This window comes from Diplodia corticola, assembly GCF_001883845.1.
Source record: "Diplodia corticola strain CBS 112549 chromosome Unknown scaffold15, whole genome shotgun sequence".
NCBI classification, from domain to species: Eukaryota; Fungi; Ascomycota; class Dothideomycetes; order Botryosphaeriales; family Botryosphaeriaceae; genus Diplodia; species Diplodia corticola.
The window spans coordinates 346,444-372,635 of NW_017971494.1; the positions used below are offsets into that span (position 1 = coordinate 346,444).

A 26,192-nucleotide genomic window follows, 5' to 3' on the forward strand; every position below is an offset into this window, starting at 1 on the left:
CGCATTGGCAAGAGGGAAACTCATCAGCTCAGCCGGGGCGCCAGCCCGACGTCAGTGAGCGGGAGTGGCGGAGCAGGGGGAGGCGCGGGCACAGGCAGACAGGCCGGGCAAGGCGGCTTCCGAGAGCCCTTGGGTGTGCTCGAAGGGGGTAGTACAAGGCTGGGCGCGGTTGACGGCAGCTCCTGCATAGGTAGTCGGTACCGAGCGCGGGAGCGCGGAGGCCGCACCGGCGGGCGGGCTGGCTACGTCACGGAGACGAGAGGCTGGGACGGAATGACGTTCAGGGGGGAGGAAGAAAAACGATTCGTATGCCGGTCTAGACTTGATGGGCGTGCCCAAGAGGCAGTGGCCGCGCGGAAGGAAAAGCGTTCGCAGCGTGCAGCGTGCAGCGTGCGGCGGGCGGCGGGCTTTGTCGCTCACCCGAGGCAAAGCTGAAAAACAGGACCCCTGTTGCGCTGACATGCAGCCGCACAATGAACCACTCGTTTTCCGCCCTCGAATGCAACGCGCCGCCAGCGGATGCGCACGTGAGAAATTTGTCCTGGACTGACGAGGCTATAATGCCCGCTTCGCCTCCTTTTCCAGGCCTGAGGTCGCAACACACGGCGAAGCCGCCGTGCTTCGACACCGCTCCATCCTGCGCAGCATTGCGTGGCAGCCGCGCCTCACAGCCACATTCCTCGATGCCTCAGGCATATTACATCTCTTCTCCTTTGGCCTTGGCTCTTTGGAAAGGCGGGATGGCGGAGCTGCGTTGATCTACGTTGAAGTGTTTTCGGTCGTTGGTACTGCGGCAAGCGAGCTGGTCCGACACCAGTGGTCAAGTGCGGAAGCACCTCAAGGAAACGAAGTCGTCGGACCCCGAGACTCGACTGACAAGAAGGATGATATTAGGCTTCGATTTGACTAGGGCGGCACCGTGCCATCTATCCTGACGCGTCGAACAAAGTCGCCACCACCCGATGCAGCGACCGGAAAATCAGGGCGACGGAAAGCAAATATAACCTCCACCCGTGAGGGGTCCTTCTAAAACCATGAGCGCCTTGGATGTACTGGCTGTGTACAATAGATACAGGAATGAAAGGGCGTGTGGTCGTCGGTGCTGAGTAGGTAGGCTCTGTGGACCAGGCAGAATCCTCTTTCAGCGAGACGCCATGATAGAGGGATCTAGTGTTTGATGAGTTTTCCACGCCGCGCACTACTAATGTAGGCCACTCACCATCATAATACAGGGTGCTCCTGGTCGTGATGTCCCGGTTAATTGTAGTCGGTTCGAGGCCACTCTCCTGTGACAGAGAAAGGTCAGTGGATCAGTGGTTTGAGAGTGAGTATCAGTGAAGTTGGGATTACCACTGGTATCTTGGCCAGTATCTTGGTCAGATTTGATGTTGTCGTCATCGTACGACCCAAGGTCTGCACTCGGCATCGTTGCAGAGAGATGATTTGCCGCTTGATTGTTGCACAGTGCTGTTCGAGAGATGAAGGGCTTTCTTGGACAAGGCCTCGGTAGAAGGTGAGATGGATCTCGACAGAGGACATGGGCGCATCTAAATACTGAAGCATTCACAGGAACATGAGCCTCGGACTGAGGCCGACGCCTCCTACATGGCGCCTTACGCATCGAGCATATGGTTGCCCGGTTTATCAAAGGTACAACGTGGAAAGGGCGTTGTCTGACGGGCGTCTGCTCAGACAAGCCGTTGCCCCAGTAGACTGCACCGGCGCGAAGCAACCATGGCTTGGGCACGCCCTGAAACGCCCCGGCCCGGCGCGACCTTAACCATGCGTGGTGTGCCGTTGTGGGGCTGGGCTGAGCTTGCGTACTTTACAGGCTGCCAGGTCGACTGGGCTGTGGATGGGTGGCAATATACGTGTCCTGAGACGGGTGTGCGGACATGCTGTTGATTTGTCTGTGAGACGATCTCGCCTTGCATCAGGATCATGTGCACGGCCAGATGATGGACAGAGCAGCAACCCGAGTCTTTGGGTCTCGGCATAATGATTTACCAATCAAGTGAGAGGAGGCGTCGGGCATGCATCCTTCACAGGCACGCCCACAGCCCGACTCCACAGGGTAGCAAATCACCGCCATCGCTCATAGATCGTGCCATGCCGTTCTCAATGCAAGCCATGTGGAACGTTTCACGCGCTCTCAACGGCTTATCTACACTGCAGTATACGGCGCCGCGAAGGACGTTGGTATCACACCGCTCTTCGAAGTTTTCTACGTGTCAACCAGAGAAGCGAAGTGGTTCTTCCAGCAAGTGTTGGCTGGAAGCCACAGGGTCCCAAAGGTAAAGTCCCAACCAGTCCTGTAGAAATAGCGATATGCCATCCATATATCCTCGAGATATATACCCATGAAGGCGGGAACAACGATGACGCAACCCGCCTCGTTGTAAAACGATTTGCTCCATCTTCTCGCCAGAGCCGCAAGCTGCTGCGCAGGGCCCAGGCTGCAAGGAGGCATAGATCGGGGAACAAGAAGATTAACCGGAGTACCGAGGGCAAGGCCTGCGCCCTACGCCTCACCGGAGGAAGCCCCGTCTTTTTTCTTTCGTGTTTTCGCCCTGCGTTTTCGGTTGCCTTCTCATCTGCCTGCTTTCCTCTCTTTTGTTTTCCCTCCCTTCCGTGTTCCCGACTCATGAAAAGTCGGCGCAGCTGCGTGTGCTCCGCCTCCTTTCGCGCAACAACAAGGGGAAAAAAAAAAAAACAAGCGGCCCAGGCATCAGCGGCAGCAGGCAGGCGGCGGGGCGCTTGGGTCGGGCAGCACGTCACGTACCTTTCTGACTGACTTTGGCTCACCTGATGGATGGCTCGGGACCTGAGTTTTTCCCAATTCGACGTCCCTGTACAACACGCGCGCATGCGTCTGACGCGCGAGCAAGCCCTTTCTGCCCTATTGCTCACTGGCTCGTTTACCACACGGGCCCTTTGTTGTACACGTCGCATGAAAGAATGGAAGAAAGAAAGAAAGAAAGGAAGGAAAGAAAAGAAACGCGAAAAAAAAAAAAAAGCAATGGGCCACACACGCTGCGCCACCGTCACCTTGCCATGTGGCAGGGCTGTCAGCAACGGGCGATGGCAGCATTAAAGTAGCGCCGGATTGCATACAGATGATGGCAGGACGCCTAGGCGGTGCCGTGACGATGGCTTGCGCGGCAAGGCGGCCGGGAGCCTGAGGGTCAGCGATCGACATGGCGCTACGGGTGGGCGGCGGGCCGCTACTCGGCCTGAGTGCTTTTTTATTTTTATTCTTCTCTTTTTTTTCCCTCCCCACCGTCGCGCACGCACGAAACGCACGAAACGCAGACGCATGCAGTGCATGGGCTGGACCCGGCCACGGCTGAATGTTTTGACTGATCGATCGCGGGATTTCTTTGCTCTGTGCGACGGCTGATTGGCTGCCATGGAGGGGGGAGAGAGGGGAGTCACTGGGCGGATTGCCTGTTGCGGCTAGCGCGTGCGAGGTGATCGGGATGGTCAGTTTTGAGAGATGAGTCGAGGGCCTCGTCAATGCATAAGACAACGTTCGAGCTTTGACGCAGCTGAGAAGAGCGACTTCTATCTGTTGAGCGAGTGCATTCCCCCTCGTTCTGGTAACCGCGCCGCGTACACATTAAGTATTATCCAGAGCCAGTCTCCAAGCCAAGCAGCCGTTCCCCCGATTAGATGACGCCATTCTATGGTTCCCTCCTCCAATGCTTCAGTTCAGAATCCAAACGCGAACGCCGTTTGGCAGCATGGCACCTGGCCCACTGCCAAAAGAAGACGAAACAATTTTCCTGCGCTTCACTGTCAATACAAAGGTCGAGATACACGGTGCCAGTTACATACTCGCCAAGCCAGGATTGGAGCCAATTGCTGTCTAGCGACGACCTCCATCGCGAGGCCAGTTGCCGTCACCGCCTGATGTTGAGGTCATGTATTAGTAAAGGATGCCTTTGGAGTACTGAAAAGGCGTGCATACCGTTGCCAGAGCTGTCGGGCGTCATGTTTGTGATGGTGAAGCGAGAGGTTTGGTTGTTGTGACGAGGTTGAGAGTTGAGATGGAGTCGACGAGAAGGCTTTTGAAGAAGCGAGTGACTGTAGTTGAACGGTTGAGTGCTGTGGCGACCTCTTCAAGCCGGAGCCAGCAAAGTTTTTATATCCATCGCTTTCCCACGGAGCCTCGCACTTCGCCGAGCCTTACACTCTCCACATCGGGATGGCTTTTTCAGCTGGCCACTCGTTTGCCTCGTAGCTCTGGAATGTGCTAGCAGCAACGACTAGCCTGCCAAAGAAAACCGAGGCGAACGGCAGGTGTTGAGCATGGACAAAAGCTTGGGTGCTGGCTGACGGTGAGAGGGTGGGGGAGTGTAGGTGGTGCAAGAGGCAATACTTGGTGTAATCCAGCCCGCTGCTGAATGTAAACCAAGAATAGTACCGCACACCCGGTTCCTTTTTTTCCCTCCCCTTCCAGCCCTTGTGCAATCTGGAAAGGGGAGCGTGCTGCGGCCGGAGACGCGGCCGGCCTGCCGTGTCACTGCCTACGCGTGCTCGTGTTTGGCTTCCCGCCTCGACCGCCGCCGCCGTGCCACACCGCTCCGAAGAACAATTCAGTCGGGTGCATTTACCGAGAGTGAGATAATGTGCAGTGTCTCGCCACCCTGAAGAGAGATCTCCTCTCGTGCCCCAACGCCGGGCCGCCTTCTGACGACAACACCACACAGCCCTGGACCTCGGCAGGGTCTCTCTCCCTCGCCTTGACTTGAACCCAGTCCCCGGGACCAGCGTTATTTTTGGCAATTGTGAAGACCGGTCTCCTAAACCTTCCGTCGCCATGCAAGCGACAAGTGAGTCTTTTTTTTATTTTCTCGCCCGCCTCGCTTGCTGGCATGCGATGCACATAATGCACACACCTAGCACAAGGAAAAGGACACTTACGCACCTACCCGGCGAACCGGACTCGGGGGCCCTTTGAATAGCAGCTCGAATCGCGCAGATCGCCATCATCCACAGCGGAGCCCGGCCGGCTGCCATTGACGCCAAGAGGGACGCCTGATCCGACTCGCGGTGAACCCCCTGTGTCGCGCTGGCCACGTTCTTGCGAACCCATCGCATCGTCATCTCTCATGATGCGTCGATGCAGCGGATATCCCGCCTTCCACAACGCTTATGCGCGGGCCCACGCAATGCCGTGGACGCCCGCCCGCACACAGCGCAGCCCTTCGTCCACAGAATTCGCGAGAGATGCTCCAATATACCTATCTCGACGTTGCTAGCCTGCACCCACGGCAACATGACGTCAGCGCTGCGATTCCTCACTAATCATTGCCATCAGACTCGATGCCGTAAGCCGTGGCCGAGTAAAATCTCTGCTTGCGGCAGACGGCCGGTTGCACGCCGGCGGGGTCGACAAAAAGCGAGACGTCGTCAACGCGAACCGCGTCTCCAAGCTAGCGCCTCCGCTCGGAAGCCGAGTAACGGCGGACAAGACGTCGCGTAGGTAGGAGCGGGCGAAGTGGCTGGCTGGAGGGCGGTGCTTTGTCAAAAGGATCGCTGATCAAGACATCTGGAAAGCGAGTCCCGCAACCTCCAATTGCAGTCGTGAGCTGCCCATGGACAGCCCTCTCGTATCTTATAGAAGGCGAGGGCTGGAAGCTGACCGCCCCGATTGATCTGCCGCTACGGAAGTCAAATCGGTGCTTGACCAATGGCTGCCGATGCTCCACTCAAAAAACGCGAAGATGGTCCAAAAGGCAAACCGTGACGGCAAGACACAGGACGAAAAGACCGGCACCGGTGCCGAGCGGAGTGTGGGATGATGCCCCCCCATCAGACCCGAATCCCACCAGGGGCAGGCTCCGCCGCAGGCGAGCAGGAATGCACACCCAGCTCTCGAGCTTGTAGAACGCGCTTCTCTGCACAAGGATGACTCAACCGCCCGCAGAAAAGATTTCTGCTCCTGATCGGAAGATGCTCACGCTAGCCCGCTGCAGCCAGCCTGCAGCGGCCCTCTCCTCGCAGAGAGGGGAGGGGCGGCCTTTGAGGAACAGACACGTTCTGGAAGGGGATGATCATCTGTGCCACTGCAGCTCCTCTCCAAGCAAGGGATCTCAATCGCATCAATCGGAGAATTCCTAGCCCTCCGGCATAAGTGGCCTCATCTGGGCGCCGGTGACCTGGAAACCAGACACTCCTGCTCCCACACCCCCCTCCCCTCTCCCGACCGCTCGGGTCCAACACGAGGCAGGGCAAGATCGAGCGAGAGGAGCATCAAGGCGGTTCTTTTCCCCCCCCCCTTAGTGTGTGGATGGCGGCGTGCCCAGTGCAATACCTGCGCCTCCTCCGACATCTCACGCATCGGGAAACAGGATACTGCATTTTCCCTCTTCTGGCGAGAGCCCTCTCGGAGATTAGTTTTGTTTGTGGGACGAAGGGCCAATCGCTGGATCCTCCGCCCCCCCAGCGAGAGCCCGGATCCGATCTGCACGACCCTGACATGCACGCTTCCTGTTCCTGTCACCGCTGCCACGGTATGTGAGCGCGGACGGCCACATCCGCTGCTCTCGTAAGACAGACCTGGAGTGCCACAAATCCAGCACTGACTTTAGAGGGGGAATGTACGAGACAGGCTTATCGGTATTGCAACAGAATGGACAGTCGCCGACGGGCGGCCGAAGCGCTGTTCCGGACGAGAGCGAGCATATTGTTAACAAGTCGCAATGCCGAAAAACACAGCCCCTGCCGCAGCAGTGGGCCCTGGGAAAGAGGCTAGCGGCATCAAGGCGCAATATTGCCTTACACTTATGGTGGTTAGAGTCAAGACCAAACGACATGCGCTTTGTTGCTACCTATGTATACATTTGCGCGCATAATACATATCCGGATACGTGGTCAGGATTGCGGGTTGAAACAGGGTGCAACCGGAAGAATCAAGCACAGATTCATGGTTGCTGTGTTCTGACCGCTCCTTCCAGACACCATCGTCTAATTGGTGGTGCAGCTTCCGCTGAAGTGAAAAGCGTACTTCTTGCCGGGCCCAGCAATTTCTCCAGTGATACTGTTGGAGGACTTGTCCTTCTCAGCCGTAGTGCCCTTTGAAGCCTCCCGAGCCTTCTTCTCAACCCACTCTTGGCAGAGGTGGAAGTTTGACGCAGGACCCTGCCTCTTGGAACCTTCATCGGCTGGCGCCGGGCTCTTTACGGCTGGCACCGGGTTTGAAGGTCCTGCGCCAGCAGGCGGATCCGCGGCAGGCTGAACATCACCAGGGGCTGGCTTGTTGATGGAAAGCGTCTTCAAGTACTCCACAACCTTCTCGGCGCTTTTGTCGGGAGGGAAGACCGGATAGTCCACCCAGATGATCTTGCCATCCTCTATGACCATAGTCACCCGCTTGACTAGGCGCCACTTTCCATACTCAAACATGGGCAAACCTAAAGCCTCGCAGAGCTTGAAGTGCTCGTCGCTGAGAAGGTGATAGCTGAGACGCAGATGTTCGCGAGTGAGCTTCTGATGCTCAGTCTCCTGCGTACTGAGACCGAAAATATTCGAAATACCCAATCCCTTGAGTTCCGAGGTGGCGACATTGAATGAGCAGGCTTGCGGCGTGCAGCCACGAGCGCCTGGGATGACGTTCCAGTCGTCGGGCACAGGGTCCTTGGGTTTTCCGGTGCGCGGATAGCAGAAAAGGACGGTCAAGCCATTCAGCTTGGACAGATCGATTGTCTCATTCTTGGTAGAAGTAAGCAGCAGCGACGGCAACTGGAAAGTGCATAGGTGGTCGCAGCAGTGGTCATCCACTGGCCGGGGAAGGTTGGGAGGAAGGTAGTCTTCGCTGGAACCTGCACTTGGCGTCAGTCATCGGTTTCTACTAGCCATATCGGAAAACCAGGAGCCTACGGTCTTCCCCCGGCTGTGTCTGTGGTGTCTCCGGGTCCATGGTGTTGTGTCTGCTCCGAAGTGCTTGGGAGGACGAGGTCTGGCAAGCCAGCCATTGAGCACAGCTGGCATCTTAAGGGCGGCGCCGGCTCGCACGGCATAACACACCCTCTCTTTGGGCACCGAACGCGGCGAGACGCTCACGATCCGGTGTTGGAGGTCAAAGAAAGCGGTAAGACATGGTGTTGACCGCTGCCGGCGGGGCCCAATCGTCGCGCGACGGCTGAGTGGCCGAGACTCAGCTAAGCTTTATCGATAAGAGTGACATTACCGCCAAATGACGTCTTCGAGGACATGTCGTGCTCTGCGGCTTCCTTTCGCAGTGCTGCATTGCCTCGGCTGTCGCATTGAAGCGGCGGTTCTTTCGGACAGTGTCTGCGCGCTTCCTGTTGTTTGCGCGCGTCTCTGGAGTGCTGGGGCGGTGCATGGTGGTGGTTGCGGAGGCTGTGGTGTCCGGTGGGAGTTGCAGCTCGTCAACAGTTGGGGCATTGATCGGCGAGTGGGCTCATTTCATATGCACAGTGGAACCTACCGCGTCGTGAAATCAAGTAATCACTCGCCTCTGATTCGCCGGCCCGGCCCAGGCATGGCATCGATGCATCATCAACAAGCAGCTGCGACTCGTAGCTCATTAGGCCGCGCCCCCCCACCTGCCGTCCGGAGCTGGTCGTTGGTCTCGTATCTTACCCCTCCATAAGCCTCGCCCGCCTACGTGTTCATGCCCGCCAACCGCCTCGCAGTCTCTGCTGTTCCCAGCCAACTACTTCTAAGACAGCGACCCCGCTCTCGCTTTCTCCTCGCATTCCAATCGCGATTCCCCGTTTCCACCTCTGCATCCAGGATGGCGCAGCAGTACAAGCTGAAGGGCATTACGTCCCTTGACCTCAAGAACGGCCAGAAGCAAGAGGCTGAGGTCGAAGGCGTTGAGAATGGAAAGGTCTTACTTTCGAAGGTCCAGGACAAGCTTCACGTCACCAGCGCCAATTGCACTCACTATGGCGCTCCACTGGTGAAGGGTGTCCTCACACCTGAAGGAAGGCTCACTTGCCCTTGGCACGGAGGTAAGATTCCACGACTCGCCCCGCCATGCAACTCTCAGCTGACAACACTTCTAGCCTGCTTCAAAGTCGCCACCGGTGATGTCGAGGACGCACCCGCTCTCGATCCCCTCGCCACTTTCGAAGTTGTCCAGAAAGACGACGGCGTCTACATCAAGGGCGATGAGGCGACAATCAAGGCCGGCAGGAGGGCTCTTGGCTTCAAGTGCTCTGCACAGGGCTCTGACAAGGTGCTGGTCGTTGGCGGGTAAGTAGACAGCTGTCAATGCCATGTCCTGATCCACCACGCTGACAGATGTTGCTTGACTATAGTGGTAGCGGCACTCTTGGTGCTGTTGAGGGTCTTCGTGGAGGCGGATACACCGGACACATCACCGTTATTTCCAAGGAAGGTTACAGGCCCATTGACCGAACGAAGCTGTCCAAGGCTCTGCTGGCGGATGTCTCAAAGGTTGCCTGGCGATCTGAAGACTGGTACAAGGATGCCTCGATTGACATGGTCTCCGACGAAGTTTCTGCTGTGGACTTCGACGGCAAGAAGGTCTCCACTAAATCCGGAAAGACGTACGACTACACCAAGCTTGTTCTGGCGACTGGCGGCACCCCGAGGTACCTTCCGCTTGATGGCCTGAAGGGCGATCTCGGCAACGTCTTCATCCTAAGGTCCATCCCTGACGCTCAAAGCATTGTCAATGCCGTTGGCGACAACGGAAAGAAGATCGTCGTTATCGGTAGCTCTTTTATCGGTATGGAAGTCGCCAATTGCCTTGCTGGAAAGAAGAATGACGTTACCGTGGTCGGCATGGAAAAGGCGCCCATGGAACGCGTCATGGGTGAAAAGGTTGGCAAGATCTTCCGTGGCCTGCTGGAGAAGAACGGCGTCAACTTCCACATGGAAGCGTCCGTGGACAAAGCCACCCCGTCGAAGAGCGATTCGTCCAAGGTTGGCGCGGTTCACCTGAAAGACGGAACTGTTCTCGAGGCGGACCTTGTGATCGAGGGTGTCGGTGTCGGTCCTGCAACCGAGTACCTGAAGGACAATAAGGCCGTGGAACTCCTGAAGGACGGTTCCATCAGCACGGACGAGTCTTTCGCGGTCAAGGGCCTCAAGGACGTCTTTGCAATTGGCGATATCGCCACATACCCGTATCATGGCCCCGGCGGCAACGGGTCCCCTGTCCGCATCGAGCATTGGAACGTCGCACAGAACGCCGGCCGCTCCGTAGCCAACTCGATCAACACTCCGAGCGCCAAGCCCAAGCCCTTCATCCCTGTGTTCTGGTCGGCCTTGGGAAGTCAACTGCGGTACTGTGGTAACACGGTCAACGGGTACGACGACGTCGTCATCCAGGGCGAGCCGGAGAAGCCGAGCTTTATTGCATACTACACCAAGGGTGAGACGGTCGTCGCAATGGCCAGCATGATGAAGGACCCCTACATGACCCAGACCGCCGAGCTCATGCGCAGGGGAAAGATGCCTACCAAGAGCGAGCTGCAGAAGGGTGTCGACATCCTGGATATCAACGTTCCGGCGGATATCAAGATCTGATGAATGACATGAACGAACCACCTCAAAGGAACCCCGAGTTTAATGGGCCTGTACTTAATAATGATGAATGAAATGGGATTTCTAAATTGACCACCCACGTTCATTTCTGCAGAGCGATCCCGCTGGTGCAATCCGATCTCTGGGCACGCGGCCTGGAAGATCGGTGACAGATGTCGGTCGTTGCTTGGGTTGAAAAGGTTACAGGGGGAAGGAAAGCCTAATGAGATGATGGCACTTGCGGGAGGCCGGATCAGGCCACAAACAGAAAGCTCCACAAGGCTGAACCGCACTGCGTCGGACCGGTGATGTACCGCGAGATGACGTGCAGGACGGAAAACAAAGAGAGGGGCGGCCCACACGCCTGTTGCGGGCACGAACACGGGCGATTGTTTTTTTTTTTTTTTGCCCTGTGCCTGATGTCCGTTCACACCCTTGACTCGGAAGATCCGTGTTGGCCTCTGCACGCACGGTACCTGATGATCCTTACAACTGACCACTTGACCACTCTCCTTTCAGGAGCCCTACCTATGGCCCAGACCGTTCCGTGGGATTCCTTTCTTCTTCACGAACGAACCATGGAAGGGCATCGGTCCTCGTGTGTTCCACGCTTCTTGATCTCAATATGTTGTTGTTTGCTATCCTTTACTTCCGTGCGCCCGGCCGGAGGGGGCTCCTCCCTCCTTGTCCCTAATGGGCAAGCTGCGCGAAGCCGTTGCCGAGACGTTCCGCACGTACCCGCTAGTCGGAGAATGAGCCGCCGGCGGCCTTGGCTGCTCTGTCCTGGCGAGGTCCGACGGACGGTCTTTTTCTCTCTTTTGCTGCTTCAAATGGGAAGGGGAACGGTTCGGGAGTGTGGTGTATGTGCATGCGCAAGTGCATGTGCATGTGCGCGCGCGCGCGCCGTGAGCACAGAGCCGCAGTGTGATTATGCCTCACTCCCAAAAGCGAGATGACGCGCGCCCAGTTCATCCCGCAACGGAGGAGAGGGCCGAATAGGCGCGAAGTCGGGGCAACGCCATCGATAGTAGTAGGGGTCGGCGCGGCTGCGAAATGCCTCAGTCGGTGCGGGTGAAGAGCTGGGATACCTATGCCATGAGCGCCGAGGACTGGAGAGCGCGTGGTGGTCATACATGCGCTCTTGTCAGAAGGGCGAAGAAGGGAAAAGAAGATGGCCCATGCCTCCCAAAAGGAGCATTCAGGGGGATATCTCAATGGACGCGAGTGTGGGTTGGGCGTCCAAACGATGCTCGCGATAGGTGATGAAAAGTATAGTATTTGTGATAAGAATAAAAATAGAGAGTCGGAAAAGCATGAGGGGCAAAGGGGTGGCTGTGTTTCAATGGGATGGGGACTGTTACCGAATTAGGCGAAGCTGTAGGGCCTAGGACGCATATATACAGGCAAGTGGAATAGGCGAAGGGCAGCTATAACGAGCTATAGAAAGAAGTCGCTGCCAACACATGGCGGTCGGCCTGGTGCCGCATCTCAAGATGTGAGTTGTGAGCGAATTGCCTTATCCCGGCCGTACGGAGGTGGGTATCTCCGCACATGCTAACGGCGGAAAGTGGCACAGGTAGCGAGTCAATGGAGATCACCCGTGTGGACAGCACGATGCTACGTCGTATGGCGGACGGAACGCATGATAGCTGGCACTTTTGCCGAAGCCGGGACGGGAGCTCTAGAATGACTCTAGAAAGACGCCGGCGGCAGAGGTTGATTGGAGCAGCAAGCATCAAGCTGGAACTGACCAGACAGCTGACTGTACGCGCGCGGGATTGGATGCCGACTGCGGGACCCGAGGCAGCCCTCGGACGGATCGGCATGGAAATTGCTTTTCGAGCTATGCTCGGGACGACCCGCTGAGGGCGCCAGCGACGCGTCCAGTTCGTGTCAGTCACGTGGATTGGGCCGCGACTCAACGTCGTCGCTTGGCAGGGCCAGACGGCACACTTCCGCTGAGCGTTTCACGCATGAGCGGCGTCCGGTCGTGCTCGTTATGCGCCGACTTCGACGTCATGGGGCGGCTGCGATGGGCGGCTGGGGTAGGTTGGGCGGACCAGGCCTGGCGCCGGCGGTGGGAGATTAACGTGGGCGCATTGAGAGCGATGCGCCTCGCGCGGTGCGCCACGGTGGGCTACAGACGACCTTACCCTGCTCAGTCGCATTCCGCGAGACATCGCACTCTTCCTGCGTCGACAGTTGGGCCGGATCTCTGGACGCCGAGATCAGTTTCAAAATGAGCCAGCTACCTAGGTACATTCAAGCGTACTCTGCGGCTACCCACGCAAGTGGGGTGCAATATTTGTTGAGACAGATCTCGGAAGGGTAAGGCTCTGTAACCCACAATGGCGCGTTAGAGTTATGGTGCACCGCTGTGCTGTGAGCCCTTCGGAGCTGCTTCCCGAACTGTCCACGTGCACTGAGCAGCGCTCGGCGGGGTTGAAGACAGCAGGCGTTCTCGAAGAAGGCGCTCAGGCACCTGCACACTGGCATTGGGCCGTTAGTGCGCAGGCTGGCGGCGGTGACGTGCGCCGCGGCGCCAGCGGCCGGGTAGTTGACGTTTGAACGGAGGATGATGGGGAGCTGGAGCAACGTTGGAGCGTGAAAAGGTACCCAGCCACGGCTGGCCGGGACTTGTGCGTCTGAAACGGCAGGCAGCTGCAGGGACAGGGATCCGCGAGGCGGCTCCAAAGGTGCGCGATCTGCGAGTAATAATGCGCCGCCGGTTGGATCACGCCCGAAGCGCGCGCGCAGACTGGAGCCGGCCGGACGCGCGCAGCCCGGCGGCAGCAGCAGCTCGCAGCTGGGGAGTGGCAGCGGGAGATCGCACGTGGAGACTCGGGCAGCCCGGCGGGAGGAGATTGACGCTACCTACGGTACGAGCTTGATAGCCAGGTCGTCGGTATCGCGTTGCCGCCCGCTCGCTGCAGGCACCGGGCACGGCGGCGGCGACGTGCAAAACACGACGCGCGGATGTGGAAGGTACGATTTGCGCAGAGGAAGGCGAGGGCGGGCCTGGGGCCTGGGGCCTGCTACCTACGTAGTACGGGCTCTCGCCTAGCACGGCAGCAGGCGCGCGCGGCTGTGAAACAACGGTTATCCCAGGCCGTCGGGTGCTGGCTTTCAGACGCGCGCTGGCTCGCGAGCAGCGCTGGCGGACGCGTGCTCTGGCTGCGTCGAGGGCAGGCGCGGGTATCGCGATCGCCGGCAAGGCAATCTCGTCGCGGCCAGGACATCCCCGGCGCAGCCACAGGCGTCGCAGATTGCTGATGTCAAGCCGAGTCGAGCGGGCGTCTGGCTGGCAGCGTCCTGTGCGCCGGCAGCGCCCCCCTGAAGCGATATGCTAGTAGCCCGAGGAAAGGGCCTCGCGCGCGACGCTGGAAACAGGGAGATTAAGCGTGCTTTCGCGCAGCCAGTCCACACGCAAGAGACGAGCCACCGAGCCACCGAGCCTACCTGCCAGGCGCCGCTCCGCCAGCGACTCTCCACCACCACTCTCGCTCACACGCTGCCAGTTGCAGCTGCCAGCGTGCGCGCTCTCGCCCGCCAGCCTGCCCTCTGCCCGCAGCATCGCTCGCCAATCACCGCGCGCAGCCAAGCTCCACTCGCTAAGGCACCCCAAGGGCAGCAGACAGACAGCTCGTCCCAAAGCTGCATCGCGTCGACCGCCCCATGTGAAGGCCCGCCCGGTAGCTGCAGTCCCTCCTTGACCTTGCACCACCACCGACCGCTCTTCTGAGCCACCCCAGCCGAGCCTGCAAACAGCGCCCGCAGCCCGACCGCGCCCGCCGAGCCTCCGCACCCCGTGCAGCGTGTGCCAGCCCCAGAGCCAGCGCATCGCTGAACCCTGATCGCCGAGCCGGTGCAGCAGCACGATGTCTTCGGCCGCGGTGCAGCAGACCGGTCCCACCATTTCCAGCCGCGGGCAGTACCAGCAGCCGCCTCACGGCCGCGACCAGTACTACCAGCAGCCTGCCCCGGCGCAGAGCTCGCCGAGGAACAAGTCCGCGCGCCCGGGTGGGAATGGGGAGCCCTCCACACCGCAACAATCGCAACATTACTCGCCGTCCGCCTCCAACACCTCCGACATGACAACTCCGCGCGCGCAGCCCGCGTCGTCGTCAACCCAGCCGTCGCCCGTCATCGCTTCGTCCCCGTACAATGCTCACCAGGGTCCTGTGCCGCCGCCTCGCACTTCGTCGACCCATCGCACCTCCGCCCAGCCCGTACAAGACCCGTACTACAGTCAACGATCTACAGATGAACGCCCGCCGTCGTCCCGCACCGCCTCGCAGAATATGAGGGAAGATCCTGCCAGCGCCGCTGCAAACGCCGCCCAGCGCCGACGCCAGCCGTCCCGCGAGCAGCAACCCTACCAGAACAGCCCCTCGTCGTCGTCTCGGACAAAGCAGACGCCGACCCACAGCCGCTCTGCCACCGCCGTCGGCACCCCGCCGATGGGATCCAACCTGCCCCGCGAAGAGAGCACGGTCATCAACCGCCTGGTCATCGCGGATCCCCAAGAGGACATTGCCCGTGAGCAGGCCCGTATGGCGGACACGCGCTCCGGCCCAACTGGCGCCGACATCACGCCAATCACCGGGCTGGGCCTTGTGGGGAACGATGGTGTTGACGATGGCGGCCGGGGTGCTGGAAAGAGCCGGCAGGACCACTCCAGAGAAAAGCGGAGGGAAACCAAGTTCGGCGAGTATATCCTCGGCCAGACCTTGGGCGAGGGAGAGTTCGGCAAGGTAAAGATGGGCTGGAAGAAGGACGGCGGAGTCCAGGTTGCTATCAAGCTCATCCGGAGAGAAGTCCTCGGCTCCAACCCCAGCCGCCTCCCCAAAATCTATCGCGAGATCTCCATCCTGCGTGGATTGCAGCACCCTAACATCGTTCGCCTGCATGAGATGGTCGAGACAGAACGACACATCGGCATCATCCTGGAGTACGCTTCCGGCGGCGAGCTCTTCGATTACATTCTGAACCACCGCTATCTCAAAGATAATTCGGCGCGCCGCCTGTTTGCCCAGCTGGTTTCTGGCGTAGGCTACCTGCACAAGAAAGGTATCGTGCACCGCGACCTGAAGCTCGAGAACCTTCTTCTCGACCGGAACAAGAACATCATCATCACTGATTTCGGTTTTGCCAACACTTTCGATCCCATCGATGAGCTCGGGGACGAGATCGAGTACAACCTTGGAAATAAGGAGTTCGTGAAGAAAGCGGGGCTGGAGATCGTCGGCGACGGTGGACATCGCCGGGGAGATCTGATGCAGACGAGCTGCGGAAGTCCGTGTTATGCTGCACCAGAGTTGGTCGTGAGCGACTCATTATATACCGGCAGAAAAGTTGACGTCTGGAGTTGTGGCGTCATTCTGGTAAGTGAAAAGGAAATCCTAGGCAGCCATTAGTTGTCAAGCGCTAACACATACCGAATCACAGTACGCCATGCTGGCTGGGTACCTTCCGTTTGACGACGATCCAGCCAACCCCGAAGGTGACAACATCAACCTGCTCTACAAGTACATTGTCTCCACACCCCTCACCTTCCCCGAATACGTCACTCCGCACGCCCGCGACCTTCTAAAACGCATACTCGTTCCCGATCCACGTAAACGAGCCGACCTTTTCGAGGTCGCCCGGCACAGCTGGTTGAGCGAATATGCGCACGTCGTTGGATTCATCACCAGCAGCACTACGACGTCGAGTGACATCGCCAACACGACCGTCCCGCCAGGTAAGACCTCTGCGCGCATGCTCGAGAATCCCCCCATGTTCTCGATGCCTCTACACGAGGCATCGTTCAAGACATGCTAACGTTTGTCACAGAGGATCCGTACGAAGTCCCGCAACTGGCTCGCAGTGCATCCGTGCGCGAAGCCAGCAAGCAGCACACGTCTGTCGCTGCCGTTGGTGGTCTGACCCAAAAGCACGGCCACATCGACCAAACCGAGTCACCGGACAAGCAAGGCAGACGGGACGCAAAGCGCAGAACGGTGCAGGTCGAATATGTTGCACCCCACACACAGACGCAAAGAGGCGGAGAGTCTTCAACGGTTACAGCGGGCTCCACGGCGCCCCTGTCTCAAGGCGGCGCCCAGCGCTCTCGCTCCAGAGACCAAGGCCCAGTGGAGGTGCCATCTTCTGATGGATACGCCTCTTCAACTACCAGGCAACGTCGTCCTTCGGCAGGATCTGCACAACAGGTGCCAGCCGCCGCGCGCCAGACCCGCGAAGGGCCCCGCACTGTTTCCGACTCGCCATTTGGAAATGCCCCTGTCACTTCTTCGGCAAGGCCGTCCACCGGTGGCACTCTGGGTGGATCATCAAGACTTCCTTCGCGCGGAAACTCGTACGGTCAGCCTGTCGCGGCTACGGTCGCGGCTACTAATGCCCAAGGCCGTTTCTCGCAGCCCAAGGGCAAGCAGTACGTCATTTCTGCACCGATGCCGCAGGATCAGGATCCTGCCATGGGACAGCCATCAACCCAAAGAATGCCATCTGCTGGCTACCAGCCACAACCAGAAGCGCAGCACACGCAGCGTAGTAGTCACAAGCGATCCAATACCGTTGGAGGCATTGGAGAGAAGATTTTCAGGACGTCCCTGTTCGGCGGAAGCTCAAAGTCTCAGAAGTCCTATCCTCCTGTCAGCATGAACAACTCGATGAACAGCGGAGACAGTAACAGGAAGTCTACTGAGTCCTCTCGCCGTCCTTCTTTGAGCTTCAGCCGCAAGACCAGCGACGGTGCTCGCCCAGGGGACAGATCGTCGCGCAGGTTCTCCCTGCTACCCGCCTCGTTCTCCATGAAGAGCTTCACTGGTGGGAACAAGGAGTCGGCTGGCACAGGCGACCGCCGTTCGATGGGAGGGCGGCAACGGGCACCATCCCGGCCGCAAATGGCATTCGGACGCGGTGAAAGCCCTGCTCCCAGCCAGAGCACGGGCAACACGATACCTATCACTTACGACGACCTTGACCGTCGTCGCACGGGTGAGACGACTGACGTACGCCAGAAGCGCAGGAGTCAAATGTCGGGACGCGGACCGACGTCAGCGCCGGCAGACCAGACTCAATTCGCGGCCCAGCCGGCGTATCAGTACGAAGACAATGGCATGCAGCAGTACCCGTCGAATTCGGAGCAGGGCAACTACTACCACGGCAATGAATCGGACCTTTCGTCCCAAGGCCCGCAGTCGCTGCCGTATCGATCGCGCAACGCGGAGTACGACAGTGCGGAGGCAGTGTCAGAACCGCGGGAAGGGCGGGCTCGTGTGCTCCAGAAGAACCGTCGGTTTGCAGATGCGTATGAAGACAACCAGAAGCACTCTGGTAGCTCGGGCGCGGCGCGCAGGGTCATGGATCTCTTCCGTCGCCGCGGAAAGGCCAGGGGTGGCTGAGCAGCGAAAGGGGAAAAGAAGCGTTGAGGAACCATAGACACCGAGGCTTTCCCGCTTTGAGCGTCCTCGTTGCATGCTTGAGGGCATGGTACTTTGGAAGGATCAGAGCCAAGTCGAGTCAAAGCTGCGTCCGCCGAGGGGAGAGGGCGATATTGGTACCGGTGGCTGGCTTCGTGTTTTCCACAGGCAGGTTTGCGTGTTCGGAGAGGTTGGAATCGTGCACACGGCGGGGTTAAACAGTTTTCCGTTGCTTCTCTTTTGATTTCATGTCACAACACGACTTTTTCACTTTCATTTTCCGTATTTTCAGCACTGTCATGGCTTTCTCAGAGTTGTATTCCCTGGTTGCTTGCTTGCATCCGGAGGCGTTCAAAGGTTTGCGGGCCTGGCATCTGCGTGCTCTGGCTGTCAATGTTCTTAGTACCCCCTTTCAGTTGGAGCTTTTCGACACCGACACACACCGACGCTCTAAGTTTCGTGTTCAACAATATCCCGTTCGGCGAGTCTCGCAGCCCCTGCCGTAAGTTCAAAACCATTTCTTTTCTTGTTCGGACGTGCGGGCCGGACCAGACCACAGGATCTTCTGAATCTTTCTTTTTAATAGGTGGCGGTGGGGGACGGAGCCGAGGGAGTTCATGGGGGAGTGGGCAAGAGGAAAAGAAAAAGTAAAAAAACGAGAGACGGCCACCACGCGGTGGTTCTCTTGGGTCGGGTTGACTCCCGGTCCGCCCCTTCCATCTGCACCTGTATTTTTCTCTTCACTGTCGTCAATTTTCTTTGCTCCACTTTTAAAACGTGCAGACAGGAAGAGGCGGGGCAAGGGGTAGCTAGCGGGACGGAAGGGCGGAGAATTGGAATAGCTAGGTAATTACGAGTGGGCTCTCTTTTGTGGGATCTGTGTCGTGGTGTCTGGTGTTAGCTCATGTGAGGGACAGTCGGTCAACCCCACGGCCCGACAATAGACCAATCAGCAGCCGCAGCGCGGGTCCCGCGGGATGGGCGGGACGGGGTTGCATTTCCCCAGCTCTCCGCCGCCTGCCGCCCGCCTCAACCGGGTGGCACGAGTGCGGAGGCGATGCTGCGGCGCTGTTGCTCACCACGCAGACGCCGTTTCCGGGCACACGGCGCTGAAGCAGTCAGAGGGGGCCCGTTCGTTCATGAAGCACCGCTCAAGGGAGCGGACACACATGCATCCCTGTTGCTGCCCTGGTCGGCACGTGCCGAGTGGTGACGTCCAGCAACCAGCACCGCAACGACAGACACGCTAGAAGGAAGAGGGAATTTTCTGCGGGAACGAGGCTAGCTCAGCCAGCACGGTGGCGTGGTCACTGAGGCGGCGCCGAGTTGGGGCGGGCGGCGGGCTGCAGCCTGCAGCCTCTTGCGAACCACGCAGCCCCGCATCTCAGCCGCCGCATCGCTGCTGCCGCGGTAGGATTTTCTGATGGCAACTGCCTCTTTCAATTCGATCAAAGTCGGCCGCCGACGCTGCCACCGACGCGCAACCCAAGCTGGACTTGACCGCAGCATCTCGACCTTACTACTTGCTGCTTGCCACCCTTGTGCTCCGTCCGAGCCGCCATGGAGATCTGCGATTTGGCGTGGTGGGCCCTGTGGTATTGGGAATCACTCTGTTCCCCACTGCGGCTGGTGAGTGTCGTGCCACTGTCCGTCGGTTCCTGTCCTTGTCATCGCCGCCCTGTGGAGCCTCACTCCATATTTGGATAGTGCTTAACCGTCCATCTGCTCTCGCTCCCCGGCCCTTGGTCCGTCATCGTCATCGCCGCGGGGTTAATTTGTGCTGTGCGGGGGGCACACACTACGACACCCTGGCCTGGCCTGGCCTGGCCTTGGCCCCCGTGCTACATCACCTCAGTACTTGGCATTGGGATCAATCTCGCCGCAACCGCGCATATATATTGGCCTCCTCCCGTTTCCGTTCTGATCCTGCACGCTCCCATTCCCCTCCACCACCCACCCCACCAGCTGAGAGCCTTGTTCCCTTAGTCTCGTCTCTGGCTTAGTCTTAAACTTCACAATGCTCCCCCTGCCGCTGCCCCGCTGTCGGGCATGGCTGTACTCGGTGCTGACCGCTGCGAGCTTTGCTCAGGCACAATCGAGTCTCAGCTCTTCTTCTGTCGGAGCAGACGGACTGACGGGCTCCACCACTCCCACTTCGACCGATACAGTGGCCACGGCCACCATTGCTGGCACCCCCGTCACATACAGTCCGAAATTCACCGTCCCGGCAAGCGCTGATACGGGCCAAAACCTCATCCCCAATATTGTGGATCCTCAGGCCGTCGATGTTCAGAGCGTATGCCCTGGGTACAAGGCGTCTGGCATCAAGCGGGATGCCAATGGCTTTTCAGCAACCCTCAATCTGGCTGGAAAAGCCTGCAATGTCTATGGGACCGATGTCGACACGCTGAACCTCACTGTTCAGTACCAAAACGCGGACCGTCTTTCCATCAGCATCAGCCCCGCCAACATCGATGCCCTGAACTCTTCGTGGTACATACTTCCCGAGGAGTTGATCCCGCGTCCAGCTGTGGACCCCGATGCAGATTCGACTGCACAGGACAATGACTTCCAGGTTGCGTGGAGCAATGACCCCTCATTCTCATTCTCTGTCATCCGCCGCTCTACTGGTGATGTCGTCTTCAGCACCGAGGGCAGTGTTCTCGTTTACGAGGATCAGTTCATTGAATTTGTCACCTCCATGCCCGAGGATTACAACATTTACGGTCTCGGTGAACACATTCACGGCCTCCGGCTCGGAACCAATTATACGGCCACCATCTACGCTGCTGACGTGGGTGACCCCATTGATGACAACATCTATGGCAGCCATCCGTTCTATTTGGACACACGCTACTTCGAGGTTGATCCGGACACTGGGAATTTGACCTACGTGGCCGATAGCAGTGCGGCAGCCCCCAACTCATCCTACGTCTCCTACTCCCACGGTGTGTTCCTGCGGAATGCCCACGGCCAAGAAATTCTGATGAGGCCCGAGAACGTGACTTGGCGTACTCTTGGTGGCACCATCGATCTGTTCTTCTTCGATGGCCCAACACAGCCGGAAGTCACGAAGCAGTACCAGTATGGCGCCATTGGCCTTCCAGCAATGCAGCAGTACTACACTTTCGGATACCACCAGTGTCGCTGGGGCTATGCGAATTGGTCCCAGTTTGAGGAGGTTGTCGACAACTTTGTCAAGTTCGACATCCCGCTTGAGAACATATGGCTAGACATCGATTACATGAAAGAGTACAGAGACTTCACAACTGATCCAAACACCTTCCCCCTTGAGGAAGGCGTCCAAGTCTTGAAACGCTTGCATGATGGCGGAAGACACTTCATCCCCATTGTGGACAGCGCGCTGTATATTCCGAACCCGGACAACAAGACCGACGCATATGACACGTACTCTCGCGGACACGAGTCTGACGTTTTCCTCAAGAACCCCGACGGTAGCGAGTACATTGGTGCCGTATGGCCCGGCTACACTGTCTTCCCCGACTGGCTGTCTGGCGCCAGTGTTCCCTGGTGGTCTGATGAGCTGGTCAGGTGGCACAAGGAGGTCGCCTTTGATGGGATTTGGATCGACATGTCGGAAGTCTCTTCCTTCTGCGTCGGCTCTTGCGGTTCTGGCAATCTCTCGCTCAACCCTGCTCATCCACCATTCGCTCTCCCTGGCGAGCCTGGAAACGTCATCTTTGATTACCCCGAAGGCTTTAACATCACAAACGCAACAGAGGCTGCATCTGCTGCCGCTGCCTCCTCCAGTCAGGCCGCCGCCACGTCTGCAACTGCTTCCAGCTCTGCTACGACCAGCTACCTGAGGACCACGCCTACGCCTGGCGTGAGGAACGTCAACTATCCTCCATACGTGATCGACAATGTGCAGGGAGATTTAGCTGTCCATGCCGTCTCACCCAATGCTACACACTTCAACGGCACCCAAGAGTACGACGTGCATAACCTTTTCGGGCACGGAATCTTGAACGCGACATACCACGGCCTCCTTGACGTTTTTCCTGGCAGGAGACCCTTCATAATCGGCCGCTCAACCTTTGCTGGATCCGGAAAGTGGGCTGGACATTGGGGTGGTGACAAGTAAGCATAGTGAATCGCCCCCTCGAACGAGAGTCTGCTAACCTCGTGTCTCAGCTACTCGAAATGGGCGTACATGTATTTCAGCATTCCGCAAGCCCTCTCGTTCGGCCTCTTCGGCATCCCCATGTTCGGCGTCGACACGTGCGGCTTCAACGGCAACAGCGACGAGGAACTGTGCAACCGCTGGATGCAGCTGTCTGCCTTCTTCCCCTTCTACAGGAATCACAATACGTTGAGCGCCAAGTCGCAGGAGCCCTACGGTAAGATCTGCAATTCCCTCTCCTTTTTACACGTGTCTTTGCTAACCATTGCCTCAAACAGTGTGGTCTTCCGTCATCGACGCTTCCAAGAAAGCCATGTCCATCCGCTACGCCCTCCTCCCTTACATGTACACGATATTCCACGCCGCCCACACCACGGGCTCGACCGTCATGCGTGCTCTCGCCTGGGAGTTCCCTAACGACCCTTCCCTCGCAAACCTCGACACGCAGTTCCTCCTGGGGCCCTCGATCCTCGTCACCCCCGTCCTCGAGCCAAATGTTTCGACCGTCGACGGCGTATTCCCTGGCATCGCGAGCGGCGAGAAGTGGTACGATTGGTATTCCCAAAAGGCGGTCGAGGCGAAGGCGGGCGAGAACGTGACGCTGGACGCGCCGCTGGGACACATCAACGTCTTCGTCCGCGGCGGCAGCGTGTTGCCGATGCAGGAGGCGCGGCTGACGACGCGCGAGGCGCGGCAGACGCCGTGGGCGCTGCTCGTCGCGCTCGGGGCGGGCGGCGCGGCCAGCGGCCAGCTGTACGTCGACGACGGCGAGAGCGTGGCGCCGAACGCCACTCTAGACGTGGACTTTGTCGTTCCCGAAGGCGGCAAGCGGTTGGTCGTCAGCGGGCGCGGTACGTATCGCGATGGGAATCCGCTGGCGAATGTGACGGTTTTGGGCGTGGGGAGCGAGCCGGGGGATGTGATGGTCAATGGAAAGAGCGTCGCGGAGGGGAAGAGGAACTGGGATGAGGCGAGCGGGGTGTTGAAGCTGACGGGGCTGGAGGAGGTGATTGAGGGTGGTGCGTGGGATGGGGACTGGACCTTGAGTTGGTGAAGTGAGGAAAAGACCGAGGTGATGACGTTTATGACTTAGATTGAACTCAGTAATACATTCGTTTCTTGGTTGAGATGATTCGGCCCGGCCAGCGCACTTGATGGTGAAAATGGCATGCACTCACGTAGCTACCACGTGCGCATCAAGGCGACCTTCGCAGCTGCCCCTTCTGAATTAGGCTTAGCGCAACGACCAGCGGCGTCCATAAATATCTGCCCTTCCTCCCCTCCAGACTCTTTTCTTTCTCTTCCTCACCACTTAATCTGAGTAACAACCAGGAGCTGGCTTCAACTCTGCGCTTGGCATGTCTTTGCTTGCCTCGCGCGTCTAAGTCGCCGCTCCCAGAACCATTGTATCAGCGTTTTCCCTGCTTGGAGCAGGGATAACCGGCAGCTCCTGCTCAAAAGACCGCGCGGTTGAAGACCTCCCCTTCTGCGGACAGTCAGTAGCGAGACATCAGTTCAATTCAATTCATGGTTCTTTCGTTTTGCTTTCTTGGCTCACTGCTTCGTGCATGCGATCTTCTTGGTGTTTTGTGTGATTTGCTTCTTCCGCATTTTGCTTGACACTGCGCCATTGAGCTGCCTGATGTCCGTGGACAATTCCCGCAGACGAGCGGTCCATGTATATACTGGTGACAACCCGGTCTTGCCTCACTCCCGCCTCACGCGCCGTCTTCACTCTCGTTCCCGCCGGACCTTTTCCGAAGCCTTGGTCAGGTCAAGGCCATGTCGGATGTCCGCCGCGCCTCACCTGCAGAGCGCCCCACCGCGCGATAGCCTCAGACGCCGCCATGACCGCGCGACGACGAGGGCAGAGGAAGCTCAAGAAGACGCGCGCGCGACTCAAGTGACAAAGACAACAGCCGGGTCGCGCTCTCTCTTTCACCGCGAGCCGGACTTCGACGCGCTCCCATGCCATTGTTGCTGCCCCCTACGTGCGGTACCTGGTGAGGCAGCTACCTAGCTGCCCGGCGCAGCTGCCGTACACATGCGGCCGCACCGCCTCGGCTCTGCACAGTCGCGCGACCGGCAACGGTACGTACGGATGTGCGTACGTACCCGGCGGCAAGGGAAGAAGAAGAAAGAAGAAGTGACTCTTCGCTTCTCGCCAGCAGCAGCGCCATGTTCCAGCCGGACCACGCACGTGTTTGCTTGCTTGCTTGCTTCCACGTCGACTGTCTCACTCGCGCCAATGCAAGCTTGCGCCAGGTACGAGGCGGTAATATTACACGTGTGTGGGATGGTCGTTTGAATGGGGGGCGATGAGCAGTAGTAGCCCGACCCAGAAGCCGCCGCGGTGGTGCGTCCCGCGGGAAGAGAGGGGGGACTCGGCGAGCGGGACGACGGTCACTCTTTCGGTGAGGGATGGACGGATGGAATCGGGCGTCGCTCGTGTGTGCGCGCTCCTGGACGTGTAGGAAGTTCCGAAGTAATTAGTGGAACCGCGGGTTCATGGCGGCGCTGAGGCACTGGCCGAGCGGCGCGGCGTGTCCGTTGGACGGCACCGTCTATATGTCGTGTTGTTCCAGTTTCTCGCGGCGCCGGCTTCCTTCCTCGTCGGCGTTCGTGGCACTGGTGAGAGGCGCGCGCCGGCGAGGCTGTCAGTGTTTCCCGGCGATGCACATGCAAGCCGTGGCTACATTGAGTTGTCGCGTCGGCATCCGCTCAAATGTGAACATCACATCTGCCATGCTGACGGAGAAAGGCAGTGCGAAAGAGGCAGCGTAGTGCTTGCTTGCTTCTATTAGCCTCGACGGATCCCTCCCCGGGCCGCAGCTCACTGGCTCGCGACCGGGGCTGAAGGGAGTCACAACTAATTCACTTCACAGAGCGCACCGGCCAGCACACTGATTCGATGCGATTGTATTTCTACCATCTGAGGATGGAGCGACCGATGTCCGAACGAACAAGCGCAGAGTCACGAAAGCGAAAGAAGACCAAGTGAGGCAATGAGCAGGATTTAATTAAAAGAGCTATCTACTGGAAAGACCACCGGAGCGGTCTTTCCCCTACCCAGTATAGTGAAGACCATCACAACTGGGCTCCCCAAGGCATGCCAGGCTCTCGCCACAGGCGCTTTGGGACCACTGACCACGCGTTGTTTAGAGATGCCGCGTCTGACATCTGCAGAGTCTGTCTGCTTGATTAGCCTCGTTCAGCAGGGACCGGAGGAGCCAAAAAAGAGCTCCTCGAACGGTGTGGCTGAAGGCTCCCACCCACCCGGGATTGAAAGAAGAAAGGTGCTCCAAGTGCATCCCTGGCACAAGAGGAAGCTTGAAGGAAGAAAAGAGGTTCAGGTTGGGGGGGCCCGGGGGGTTTATATATTTCGGACCTGGGTGGTACGTGCGCCAAACTGGCCTCGTGCACGTCGCTTGGGTTGCTAGGGCGATCGGTTGAGGTGAGTGTGTGTGGGTGTGTGGCTTCCTTAATCGGGGTGTGAGTGTGTGTGGGTGTGGCTTCCTCAATCGGGGTATGTGTGTGTGCACGTGGAGGGCATGCTCAGGCTCTGCGATGATGTCATCGTTCGAGAGGGCCAAGTGGCCTCGCGAATGGAGCATCACTGTAATGCAGGAGGGTGCAACAGAATGATGGCGACCGTTCAGTGATGACTGCATGTGGAGGGCGGGGCTCTGGCATCAATATCCGGGCGGCCAATGTGAGCAGCGCCGTCCCGCGACGAGCAAAGGGACTTGATGACGGATGATCACGCATGCACTGGTCAGCGCGCATCTAAAAGGCTGAAGCTGAAGCTTTGAAGAGTCTATCATTTGCGTTGCGCTCTGAAAAGGATTTTTCCCGCTGCAATTCTTACAACTAGAAGATCTCACTGTATCACTGGCCGGCTCAACGTCAAACCTGACCGCAAAAACATCCATCATTCGAGAACGAGCGGCGCAGTTCGGCAATACAAAGTCTCCGTCACGACACAGCCTACCTCTTAAACTACTCCGGGCGCTGGTAGTGACCAGAGTCCACCTATACCGCGCGTGGCACGTACGTACTTTTTCGACCCAAACGAACACTCCGTCGTCAGAACGCAC

General features: G+C 58.5%; 4 protein-coding genes across 4 annotated transcripts; 3 read left to right on the forward strand and 1 right to left on the reverse strand.

Annotated features, from left to right (window-relative positions):
• Positions 1 to 6,972: 6,972 nt before the first annotated feature.
• BKCO1_15000106 (uncharacterized protein) lies at positions 6,973 to 7,924 on the reverse strand (the record flags this gene model as incomplete). The annotated part of the gene is made up of 2 exons (XM_020271202.1): positions 6,973 to 7,826; positions 7,885 to 7,924. The coding sequence occupies 2 exons, from the start codon at positions 7,922 to 7,924 to the stop codon at positions 6,973 to 6,975; spliced, it is 894 nt and encodes a 297-aa protein (XP_020131998.1).
• An 840-nt stretch (positions 7,925 to 8,764) lies between these two features.
• On the forward strand, positions 8,765 to 10,530 carry BKCO1_15000107 (rubredoxin-nad(+) reductase; the record flags this gene model as incomplete). The annotated part of the gene is made up of 3 exons (XM_020271203.1): positions 8,765 to 8,984; positions 9,039 to 9,228; positions 9,294 to 10,530. 3 exons carry the CDS (start codon positions 8,765 to 8,767, stop codon positions 10,528 to 10,530), a joined length of 1,647 nt encoding a protein of 548 aa, XP_020131997.1.
• Positions 10,531 to 14,405: 3,875 nt separating this feature from the next.
• Positions 14,406 to 17,933, forward strand: BKCO1_15000108 (camk camkl kin4 protein kinase; the record flags this gene model as incomplete). Its single annotated transcript, XM_020271204.1, has 3 exons — positions 14,406 to 15,911; positions 15,976 to 16,270; positions 16,363 to 17,933. 3 exons carry the CDS (start codon positions 14,406 to 14,408, stop codon positions 17,931 to 17,933), a joined length of 3,372 nt encoding a protein of 1,123 aa, XP_020131996.1.
• A 2,035-nt stretch (positions 17,934 to 19,968) lies between these two features.
• On the forward strand, positions 19,969 to 23,149 carry BKCO1_15000109 (alpha-glucosidase; the record flags this gene model as incomplete). Its single annotated transcript, XM_020271205.1, has 3 exons — positions 19,969 to 22,052; positions 22,107 to 22,312; positions 22,374 to 23,149. 3 exons carry the CDS (start codon positions 19,969 to 19,971, stop codon positions 23,147 to 23,149), a joined length of 3,066 nt encoding a protein of 1,021 aa, XP_020131995.1.
• Between the last annotated feature and the right edge of the window lie 3,043 nt (positions 23,150 to 26,192).